At 40.6% G+C, this 12545-nt stretch overlaps 1 protein-coding gene across 1 annotated transcript in view; it reads left to right on the top strand.

Annotated features, from left to right (window-relative positions):
- LOC141468772 (probable cation-transporting ATPase 13A4) overlaps positions 1–12545 on the top strand; it is a 42010-nt gene that overhangs the window by 2582 nt on the left and 26883 nt on the right. Inside the window, exons 2-6 of the mRNA XM_074153940.1 lie at positions 5323–5496; positions 8027–8164; positions 10769–10839; positions 10931–11011; positions 11882–11951. Coding sequence (XP_074010041.1) covers positions 5323–5496; positions 8027–8164; positions 10769–10839; positions 10931–11011; positions 11882–11951 — 534 coding nt within the window. The remainder of the gene's footprint in view (positions 1–5322; positions 5497–8026; positions 8165–10768; positions 10840–10930; positions 11012–11881; positions 11952–12545) is intronic.

Genomic DNA, 12545 nt, shown 5'->3' with positions numbered 1-12545 from the left:
AAGTTGGGGAGCTCTAATGAGAAGAAATACTTCTAAGTTTTCTTCAATGTTTCCATTTCTTGGTACAGCTGAGATGCTAGATAGTCCTGTGTTTAAGAATAATCACTCTGACTCAGGAAACCTACCCTATATATCCTTGTGTACATTTTTGGGATTACTTTACATGGCTGGAGCACATTTGCTTGAACGAGAGTTCACTCTCCTGGTACCCAGCTAAAACTTAACAATGTATATTCGAAGCATAAGATAATATCTCTCCCTCTTCATAAACATTTGTAGTAACAGAAATATTTCAGTAGTGTGAGAGCACTCTGGACACACCAGCTTGCCTCAGAGAGGGCTAGTAGGTATAGTAATAGGAAGGGATTGATTTTAGGAATTAGCTTCCTTTTTTTTTTTTTTTTTTTTTCCCCTTTCCCTTCAGAAAGATCTGCTTGAAGGTGTTTTTGAAAAAAAGTAATTGTTGGTGGAATAGGAAGCGGGAGGGAAAACACAGCTTTATGCCCTTTGGCAATTTGATGCTCCTCTCTGTACAGCTTGGGACAAATCATTCCCTTTGCACAAACCCTAAAGTGCAAAGCTTAAGTCTTGCAGTGCAAAAGCTTGTGCTGCGGCTTCAGGAAGGATTTGCCAGAAGCCTGTCTTAAGCACGTGTTCCCCAGTTGCTTATGTCTGAAGGAAAGGGACAACTGCAGTTAGTCCGCTGGTGAATCCCAGTTTGCCACTGCATATTGGCAGCTGTCTGTCTCCTTTGGGATGCCAGAATTCAAGGGAATCTGATCCAGGAATTTTAGATACTTTGAGTCTGAAAAATTTGACTCTTAAAATTAAGACAGACTCTGAAAAGCACAACCTTGTTCCTAATGGAATAATAGTGAATGTTGCTACTGGCTTCAGAGGGAACAGAAAAAAACCTTTGATGAAAGAGGCTCTGGTTGGTAAGAATGAGATTCAGTTATTAAATTCCTTGTGAATCTTAACCAGTCTTTCAAGTCTAATCCTATTATCTGTTGTTATAGCAACAGGTTGTTCGTAATAGGATACCTGGTGATTGGGTTGCCAGAAATACGATAGTTCACAGCCACTGTTCAGGCTCCTTGCTGGTAGCTACAGCCCTTGTTTTCACCAAAGAAAAGGGTCCCTGAACTTGTTTGACTTTTGCATTTAAATTCTGCTGTGCAGATGACCTGGCAGTTACAGGCAATTTTTCTTTTAAACATAAGTAACAAAAGCTTGCTGGACACTAGAGGCCTTGAGTGCTGGCTTTGTATGATTGCAAAAGCAGCTAAGAACCTTTCTTGGAATAAGCACATTTTCTGCCAACTGAGCAAGTCTGGCAGTTTTTTCTGTCCCATAATCTATGGCCCATCCCCAGACCCTTCACTCACAAGTTAAACCATTTTGGTTTAGTCACTCTTCTGACTGTTGGAAGTCTCAAGAGAAAGGGAATATTAACTGGTGAGGAAACAAAGTTTTATAATACACCACAATTTATTAAAAATTATTCTACAGAGATGAGATGAGCCCCACTTACCAGCCTCTTTTGTAGGCAGTGCTACTTCCTGTGAGATAATGAGAAACCTGTTGGAGTCTTACAGACTCCAATCTTAGCTTTATTTTCCACCACCTCTTAGTCTGGTGCCCTCAAGAGCCCAGGTTATTTGGCTGTGTAATGTTATATATGCCAAATGCACACATTGAGCGCTAAAAACCTGCTCACACAGTAGAAGAGGTATCAAGGTGCAAATCTGTATTTATCAGACCCATCTTCCAGACCCATCTTCAAAAAAAGCATGTCTGCATCAGCACAGCCTCTTTGTGCAACGAAATACAACCCAGCAAACGTTATTCTCTTTTCCTTAACAACATAATACCAACCTGACAGACATGTTCTTACTGGTAACATCAACACCAGGATTTCTGCCAGCCCTGGAAGTATTGTTTGCCATAGTGGACATGCATTTGCTTGGAGATCTTTGTAGTATAGGCCTAATGAATGCTGAATAAGCATGAAGAATTTCCAAACCTTAATTACTGTAAGGCATTCATGTGGCTAGATAAACCTGCTGAGAAACCTGCATCATGTGTGTTCCTGTTTTCTCCTTCTTCATGTACATTGTGGATACCTCTGGTGCCGGTCTAATATTCTCCTTTTTTTTTTTTGACAAGATAATGATTTTGAGAATTCTTCTAAAGAATTCCACTGTTGACATATTTGACAAGTGAGAAGTGTTTGTACTAATACTGTTTCAGTTTCAACAAGAAGTTATTTACCTACTAAATGTTTTTTTATGAATGCAGCATTCATTGCTATAGTCCTTCCAGCTGAAGGCACAGGGTCAGGAAAACCACTTAAACCTAACAGAACATTTTATTCTGAAGTTAAGTATTGAAAGGTTCCAGCCCAGGGAACTTTGGCACAGGTTAGGTTTGGAGCTCAGTCTATTTCACTGCCCAGCTTTACTTCTAAATGATGTGGCCCAGGTAACCTGTTCCAGACATTTCCAAACCATGGGAAATGCTTTCTTTTGGCTTGAGATTCCTGCGTGGACATCCAGATACAAAACAGAAGTTAACATCTGATGTTTATTCTTTCCCAGCTTACTCCTTGTAGAGCTCCTGAACACCTGTATTCAGAAATGTTGCGTTCATCAAGACACAAACCAATGAACCTGATAGATACAGCTCAACGGTATTTATCAATCGATCGATCAATCTACCTGTCTATCTTAGGAAAGTCCCTTGTGAGAAGCAGCAAGATCCAAGAGACAGCGCAGTGCATGTCTTAAGAGCATGGCCTTTTTACCCCAGCTGAGCTGTTGTCCTTGTCTTCCTCTCTCCTAGTTTTCAAGTTGTGGAATATTGATGCATGCTTGGTTTTGGAAAGTGTCTTGAGATCTAAGGAATCAAGCCATTTTTTGAGGGTAAACTGCTCTGGAAAACAAAGGCCTGGACACACATACAGGTGTAGAGGGACTCAGGTACATATTTTGATACATAGGTGCTCGGTTTCTTAGGCAGAGAAAGACAGAGTCTACCCTAGCTCTATGGTTATGTTGTCATATCAGGCTTGGGGAATCATTCAGTTTTCAGTGGAGAAGAACACTGTGAACAGAAGATGATCCCAAATGACTGCCAATCACATGCTGAGTGCCCACCTTATCCCTTCTTAATTGCATTAACTATAGCTTTATTGACTTCTCAGACTTTGGGTGTAAGGCACAAAAGCTGGAAATGAAAGCAGTGATTCACTGGCAGAAGCAAGATGCACATGGCAGCAATCTTATTCTTCCCCACCCTGATATTCATGCCCATCCCAATTTGAAAATATTATTCCAGTTATTCCAGGTCCAGCCATTTGCTGGAGGAAGTCCGAAGGCATGTTCTTTTAACAGTTCTTCCCTTAGGTGTCTCTGTCTCCTTGGGAGTTCCTTTGCCTTGCTGACAAGCTGTGGAGTCTGGATCCAAGCATCTGGATCTTGCTATTAAGCCATTGCTGTGAACTGTAAGTTCACATTGTTCTGTGTACTGTTCTGTGTGCTGGTGCTGACACCAATTTTGTAACCAATTTGTTAAGGGTACGACTAGACAGAGGTGAATGGAGAGCCCTTTACTTGTTCAGAGGAGCATGCGAATATTAATAGCACGAGTGCAACACCAACTACCTTCTAGAACCCTTGCCTATCTGCTGTCCTCCATGAGTTTGCTTCTATCTGCTGCAGAGTTGCCTATTCTCTTGGGCTTCTCAGAGATTATAGAAGCCTTTGAAAATGCTGAGCATGTGCATCTCAAGGTGGTATAACCAGGTCCGGTGCAATGCAAGCCACTCCTCTGTGTAGTTTACCATAGTTTTTCCCCACAGCTGCTAATTTCTTCCCTTTAGAAACCCCATGGATATTACCTAGGAAGACAGAGCTTGTCTTCTGGAGAATGACATAGAGCAGGTAGGCCGAGGCAGTGCGTGGAACCACTGGGTAGGGCCCACGTTTCGCATAACAAGCAAAGACACCAGCACAGAACCAGGAATTATGCATTACTCATCCTTCCAATTACATTGCCTTTTCTTCTCACCTTATGAATGGATCTTGCAATATCTGTGGCTGCAGATATCTGATCTTCAGAAGGAGATTGCACAATTGCTGCAGATACACTAGGGAGAAGGAGATTCAGGAATCTTAACCCTTCTCTTAGGAAATTCTCCTGGTCACCTGATGTAATTGCAGTCATGCAATCTCCCATCTTAGATCAGGGCTGGGTCTCCTCTATAAATTCACTGCATACATTTAATTTAATCTTTACCAAGTCCCTGCTAGCAATACTGAGAGAGAATTTGGCCATGGTACCAAGACCTGACAGCTCTTAAAATGTAATGCTGACAGTCATCCCTTTGAAGTTTTGGGCAAGTCACCTTACCTCACTGTAACAATTTCTCCAGCTTTGAAAATGGAATAATAATACCTACTCATACAGCTACAGTGAGTAGCCTCCTTTGTCCTTTGAACATGTGAAGCATTCTGCAAGTCTTCATTAGTTGTTCTTACTAACAGTTGTTGTTGTTGTTATTGTTGTTGTTGTTGTTGTTGTTATTATTATTATTATTATTATTATTTTGGGATGCTAGGACAATGGCGCATCAGCAAGATCCAAAATACCGATGCTGGAGCTATCATGGAAGATGGTCACAGCCCTGTGTCTGTGCCCAGTTGTGAAAGCAGCTCCAGCTGATGGCAGCCACGCAGTGTCATTCAGCCCCATGCAGAGACACCAGCTGAGTCTCTAAAGTGTAGGTGCATTAATGCAGACTCGCTGCTATGGCAGGACAGCAGTAGCGCTGCTGATTCTGCAGCAGGCAGTGTCTCAGCTGCTGCAGTGTGTCTGCACCACTGTCCATCCCCTAGTGCAGAGGTACTCAAGTTCTTCAGCTGTCTCGCCTGGGGATCTTAAAAAAGCTGACCAGGCAAATCTGTATTCCTGACTTGAGGCCTGAGTGTCTACATTTTGAAGTCATTCCAACTCATGCGCACACATAACAATGTCTCATGCTGAGTTTCATGACTACATAAAACTATTTTAGAGGTTTGGTCAGACTACAGCAATCCAGATTTTGTGAAGGTGGATGAAAACTTCTGTGGAACATGCAAAATTTTTTTCTAGTCATGTTTAGGATGCATAAAGAAGTCAAATACAAGTTATGTGAATCTTTTTCACAGTACCATACCAAAGAGTACCTATGGGAGAGCAGTGGATGATGGGAAAGTGTAGTATTCCAGGTGTTCCGTTAAGAGAAATAGTAATGATTTTTTCCTTGTGTTTGCTGTGCAGGAGATTTTTGGCTACAAAACCCAAGGCTGGCGGAGGGCCTTGTGCATTGCTGGCTACATCTTGTCCTGTGGGGCTCTGCTGCTCCTCTTTTACTGGAAGCCAGAGTGGGATGTGTGGGCAAACTGCATCCGCTGCAGCTTGGAAGAAGCCGACATTGTTCTTCTTAGAACAACAGTAGGTGCATACTTTAATCTTTAAATTAGTGCCTAGTGTATAGTTAATTGGAAGATGAGTTAATTGGAAGGAATCCAGTTAGCTGAAATCTCTCACATTGCTGATTTCCTCCAATAATATCTTATGTTTACCATCATTGATCTAAAGACCTCTCAAGTATTCCACAAATTATGTGTAAGATGATGATTGGAATGGAGCTCATCAGACAACAAATTGAAAGAAATTGGGGTGAAAAAAACCTGTAATATCTGTGGTTTCAAGACTGTGTTATTTGCTCTCAGTCCTTGCTTCTCTCTTCCACCATCCCTATTCTTTCTACATTGCAGATCTGTGCTCTAGATTCTAAAGCATTTGTTTGATTGACAGTGTCCAGCAGATCCCTTTTCCCTCTCTTGGCTGTCCTAGCGAAGCTGCCCCTCTCTGCCAAAATTTAATCAGTGGGCCAAACCAAAGATTTATCTAGCTCTGTCCCCAGCAGTGTGTCCAATGAGTGTCCAATGTTGTGTGATGAGGAATCAGTATAAGGAAGAGGGCAAGCTTGGACTGCTTGTTTTCTTGCCTGTATATTTCCTTTTCTGTCAGACCTTCCCCATGTCCAATAACCCCACAATCCTGCAGTTAATGCTTTCAGGGCTGTTCCATTTTTCTATTAGTTTCCTAATAGAGATTTCTGTCTGTTGAGGACTCTACTGAAGCACTGCAACATACGCAAACCTTGATTTCATTTCATGAAAGCTACAGCAACCCTAAAAGAAGCAAACTGAGACTTGACTCTGAACACTAAAAGAAGCAAATTGGGACTTGACTCTGAGTCCCAGCTGAGCCTAAATACTCCAGGAGCTGGCAGGGCTGGTTTACTTCCAGAAATTTGATTTGTTCTGCTTCAAAGATTCCTGAACAATGGCATTTGCAAAATGTGCAATTACAAAATGGATCACTTGCTATGACTGTATTTGAGTTGCCTTCTTAAATGAGCAGAGCAGCAGGCAGCTAAAATTTTGGGTTTTGAAAATCACAGATCTTCCTGTTGAATATTTTATATTGAAACAATCTGCATTCTAATAATGGGGTATATATATATATTTAAAAAAAGCGTATTAGATTTAATCTCCCTTTTTAATCCTAAGTTCAGTTTGCAGTTTTAATTACCTATTCTTGTGTGTCGTTTTAAATGGATTTGCCATGCCAAGCACTTTTCAGATAAATGAGTTTTTAAATGATCCTTTATGTAATTAAACAAGAATTGAATCATATTGTATGGTCTTTTTATCAGGGAGCTCTCTCAAAGTATATTCTGGGCATTTGACAATTTCAGATCTCCATCACGGTTCTTTGTATTAAAGTGACAGGTTTTTTTTTCCCTACATTCTGATTATGTCATTTTTCAAGTGTGATGGCTACTGCTAATGAGGATACAAGTAATCCCATCAGCTTGATCCTTAGAATTCTCTTTTGCTTCACATAAAACCTTCATTCATAATTCATCATCATTTCTGCAATTGCAATGTAAGAGCCTATTAACTCACTTTTGTTATTGAATTTTGACTTATTTTAGTTCAAATAATGAGCACCTGTGTTATTCACTGCTTCCCATCTCAATCTGCATCCCAATGTCTACTAATTCTGAAATTTAAGTTAAAAGATAAGTATCAGAAAATAAATGTTATTTTACTCAAAATACCAGTTTAAGAAGAAAAGTGCACAAGTAAATACGATATAGAAATGTTATTAAAGTTCTTTTTGAACCCTAAAATTATTCAAAAGGACTCATATTTGGTATAGAATCTTTTTTTTTCTGTTGTCATTTCCAATTTAAGTTTAATAACTGTGCCTTCAGAACCTGGCTGGCTGAGGTAATCAGCTTTTTCCATCTGCCAAACTGCTCACACACTGAATATGATATATGTCAGTGTTGGCTTTATTATAGTTGGCTTTAACGCATGGAGTTCAGTGTTCAGGACTGAAACTTAACATGAGGGTACTTATTAAATAATTGCTATAACCTCTAAGACTGTACTACCAACACTAGTTATCAGGCAGTTCCAATGTTGAACATATTTTACAAAAAATAGCAAGATCAAGAATTCAGTTTGTGGCAAAAGCTTGTGGGATGTGTGGTGCTAACACACTTGTTCCAATGAAGTGTTAACACAGGAATGACTGTGAAAAGATATTGGCACTAAATATCCATTTTGTAGTACAGCGCTGTTTCTTTTGATCTTCCCTTTACAGTATGGTCACTGCATCTCAGATTGTCCTGTACTGTTTGCCTGTCCTAGATCATGACCTGGGTGTTCACATTCCATCCTTATCAGCCAAGCACCAGATCTGCAGTTGGTGAATTATTTGCAGGATTCGCGTTCTAACAGGACCGTGGTTCTGCTCCCGTTCTGCTTACTTGTCTATCAGTCACAGGTGCTGGGAGGCCCCTCTTGGTTAGTTCTTTTAAAAAGCTGGAGCGGTGCTCTAGAAAGACCGGCACTTTTGATTTTGAGGGAAAATGTGACATTTCTCTTTTCAATTCATTTAGGATGAATTTCGGATTTATTCTCGTAAGACTGTGACGTGGATTTCTGTGTCTGCCCTTATCAGAAGTCAAATGGATTATCCAGCCACTGCTGAGGAAGACTCAATCTTCAGCAAAGCCATAATGAAGCCAAGTTTGCAAGTAAGTTAAGTATTCCCAGCAGCATCTGGGAGATGATAGCAAACCTTAGCCACGCTCCAGGGAGTAAAAGTGAGCTGTGAAACATATCCAGCTAAGAAACTTGCAGCTTGATGAACACAGTGAGCTGTGGAAAAATAAGCTAGAGGTTTTGGAGAACTATACTCACCTGTGTAGAAAATCCTCTCTTACTCCAAGGTGGGTATGAAAAAAGAATCCTCCTGAAAGGATTACTCCTGAGAGAAGAGCTACATTATAAGTAGGAAAGCTTCAACACACTGGGTTTGGCAGTGAAGAGTCAGAATTCCAAATCAAAACTTCATTCCTGGCATAGGAAGCAAGGAATTTAGGGGTGGCTCTGTATCTGAAGGGAAGCTGTGAGGAACCAAACATCACAGGTCCCACAGTAACATGAAAACCAGGGATGAACACAGCTGAGGGGGAACAGAACAGAAAAGTGCACAGGCAGAGCTGGATCAGTATTTCCAGAAATGTTTCATCAACGAGGGTCTGACACACATTTTGCTTTCTTGCCTTTGTATGTACCAATTTGTGCTTTAAAGTACATTTGCTGGAGTCAGGTCTTGCACTGTTGACTGTTTCTGCAAAAATGTATCCTGGTCTCTGTCAGTTCCATAGCTTTGAGATCCCAGTGAGGCACTGGGGAGAAGGTAGACAATTAATTGGTCCAAGCAGATCACAAGGTCCCTCATGAGTTGAGTAAATATAATTGTCCCCATTTCAGAACAAGTACCAGAGAGTTCACTTACATGTCTTGCTTAGCATTACACCTTAAATCAGTGTGAGCAATAGGAATGCTGTGGTACATTTGCTAATATCTGGCTCTTGATTATAGATACTAGATCACTGCACTGGAGAACGCATAAAAGAGCCATTTTCCCTTCCTGGAAACAGATTTCTGACTTTGTTAGTATTTATTTTTATATCTACAGCAATTTTTAGTAGATATTTTCATCATAAACCTAACTTTGGCTGAGCAAAGCTGCTGCTATTACTACTGGTTTGTGTGGGCATATATTAATGTACATAAGAAAGTTTAGTGCCAGCTAGTTTAATCAACTAGCACAGTATGAAAGTGAATACTGGTTTGTAACATTCTTCAGAGGATCAAATTAGTAACATAAAAAAGCCCAATATAGCCTCAAATAATAGGCCCTTTGAACACCACTTTCATATCAATCAAAATATCTAGATAGAAAAGAACAGATTTCAAAGCTGCAAAGAGCAAACAGTTTAATCCTTCACTGGCAATTCAAAAACCCCTACTTATAGGTCAGTTATAAAACCCTTTTGCCATTTAGCCTACCTAAGTCCACGGAGCTGTGCAGTGCCCAAGAGCTGTCTGAGGACCTGTTCCAGCAGTGAGTTGAGTTCCTCATTTCCCACTGTTTTTTAGCATTGCAAGTATTGCAGTTCCTATTGCATGAAATCCTAACTACAGACCTCTTGTTAGGTTAATGATGGTGGTTATAGCTCCTTTTTGAGTCGGTGTATGAGTTGAGTATAGATTTCATTGGCCTATATAACACTTATTGCACTGGGTAGGGAGAGTCCCCTAGAGCTGATTTCCTTATTACTTATGTATATAGGTGTATAGCCTTGCCTTCTTTCAGCTGATATGAAGCACCATTATCTCTAATAGGCTTCGTTATTGTTGCGCAGGACAGGACAGACTCCTTTTGCAAGTTATAAATGGCAGCGAGTGTTCCTAGTGCGTAACTGCTCTGCAAAGGCTTAGCATTAGCAGTGACTCAGGAAGTGTCCTGGGATGGCCTTTCTTGTCTGTTGGCGTATCTGTTCAGCTGAAGGACTCGACACCATGCCTGAAAACTCCCCAAAGGCCTCTGCCTTCCTCAAAGCCAAGCAGAACATAAGGGAATTGTTGACTGAAGATGGGCTTTGACAACTGTCTGAGTACCCAACACTGTATCAGTCATCTCTTCCCTTCATTCTGTGACATGAGAGGGAGGGCTGTATCTCTTGCTGGAACCTGCACTGAGGTGGGAATCCCACTCTATAACATAACTAGGGAGTTAGTAAATGCAATCCTGTCTTCTCTCCCTCCCTGCCCTCTGTATAATTTGCTTTATCTGTGCTTGACCACAGTGAGGATGTGTGGAGGAATGGCTGAGTGAAAAAGGGCATGACTTGATTACAATGAGCAACCCAGTCTTTGATAGGGATGAGAGCCCAGAGGAGGCTGTGAACTGTCCTTGAGAAACAGAAGTATGAAGAAGTAGCTACATGATAAGTAAGTGATAAGCGGTACTGCCTCCGGGAGATAGAGAAACATCTCCTGCGCGTGGACAAGAGGTCTGCACTAATTGTGTGAGCGCTCTAGGCGGGTGAACAGAGACTGTAAGCCAATCGTATAATTGTTGCTAGCACGTGCTCTGCTTGTCTGTCTTTATATACTCTGTGTGAACTTGAATAAAGGGAGAATGACCATACTCATATTGAGATTCATTGTTACTCCGGGTCTGTCTCCCACTCTGACAAGGATGCCTAGCTGAGATCTGTGAGCAGGCCTGGGAGTATTTTTGTTTGATGTGTTGTATATATTGTTGTCCCTATTCTGCTTTGCAGGTGAAAAGTATTCAAGTACAAAAAATCCGCTATGTATGGAATATCTATGCAAAACAGTTCCAGAAAGTTGGGTGAGTTCAATGCCCTGGTTACTCGAGTCTCTGAGGAAATCAAGCTTCTTTGTGAATAATGTCCTAAGGAAAACACTCCTTTATGTTTTAGAGCACTAGAAGACCACCTCACTTGCTCAGATATACATGCCAAATTTGGTTCTGGTCTCACCTGCAATGAACAGAATGTCAGGTACACATTTTAAAACACAAATACTTAACATATGGATTTCAAGGAGATGTAAATTCACTGCTGTTGGTGCACTTTCCTTGAGTTTCTTGTGTGTTCATTAATATGCACGTAATTTTAAATGAAATGGCCATGCATGAAAAATTGAATGAAAAGGGCTAGAGAATGCTGTGTATTCCTTGTCAAAGTTTTTTAAATGTCTCAGTGTTCATCATTGTTATTATTCTCAGTCAGGAAATAACTATGTCCTGTAACTAACTCTAAGCAGTTCTCATCTGGAGAAAGAGAAAGTCTCCATGACACAGTGCAGATAAGTTGTGTGTGTGCTTCTTCAGTGGGGCTCCATGTAATTGTATTGAACTTCTAAATCAATTCTTTCTGGTCATTGAATTTATTCTCACAAACTACTGTATCATTAGACAATTTACAGAATAGGTATTCCTTATACTGCTAAATAATGATCTTCAGTTGATTGAATACTGAAAATCCAGTTCCTGACCTTAGTTCATGTTGAGTCTTACATTCAAATTATGCTTAACTTTAGGCAAAATTATTTGGGTTTAGATCATTTAGTTTTAGGTGCAGAATTCCTTTGTTTGTGGTTCTTCAAAGAAATTTTTGCGTGATGGAAACATTTGCTTAAAAGGCTGTGTTACATCTCTTGTCCATTTAAGTAGGTTTCACTGGTACAGTCATATCTGACATAAGCACTGTAGGGGTAGTTAATTTTGTATCTTTTTCTTGGAGAAAGATCCTCACAGCCTTTAAACTGGGATTGATACAAGCTCTCAGGGCTATTGAAAGCTGCAATTTCTTGAGTGAGCTACATTGTCACTACTTTATCTGTAAGTGATGTATCTTTATCCCATACAGGAGAGTTATATGCGGGCCAAACTCTATTGACGTTCCAGTGATTCCTATTTGGAAACTACTCATCAAAGAGGTTAAGCATTTCTGTTGCTTTTATTCTAGGCTACATGGGGAGGCAGAGTGCACGTACAGAATGTAATGGATTCTAGGTCTGAGTTAGCTTCCCATCAAGAATATGCCTTTTTCAAATCCTGTTTAAAGCTGTTCCATGAAATCATCATAAATTCATTTATTTCCATTGTTCCCTATCCTCCATCCCCATTCCTGTATGGCTGCTTGGTATTTGTGTCTGTCACGGGAGCTCATTCTTTTGGCCTTACAAGGGTGAGTGAATGTTTACAAGCTGCACTGGAAATCAAACCTTCCAGGCAAAAGCTGTCTTTTAATCAGCAGAAATCAAGTGAACAGCAGTAGCTGGTACCTGCCCACAGGGACAGAGAGATCCAGAGAGCTCATGACTCTGGGCACAGCACCATGTAAAGCACCAATATCTTTTTCAGACAGGAACTGGCTGTATGTGGCAAAATCAGTGTTTGTAGGGATGTGCCTTTGGTATGTGAGCTCCATCCTCATGGCACAACCTGCTCTTCTCACACCTTTGTTACATTTCTTGTAAAGAAGCAAGCAAAACAAGGTTAGGCTGAGCAATTCACACCCCAAATAACAT

Source organism: Numenius arquata, chromosome 9 (assembly GCF_964106895.1).
Source record: "Numenius arquata chromosome 9, bNumArq3.hap1.1, whole genome shotgun sequence".
In the NCBI taxonomy this organism is placed as follows: Eukaryota; Metazoa; Chordata; class Aves; order Charadriiformes; family Scolopacidae; genus Numenius; species Numenius arquata.
Note: the sequence above shows the minus strand (reverse complement) of the source record. Positions and strands in the feature narration are given on the sequence as shown.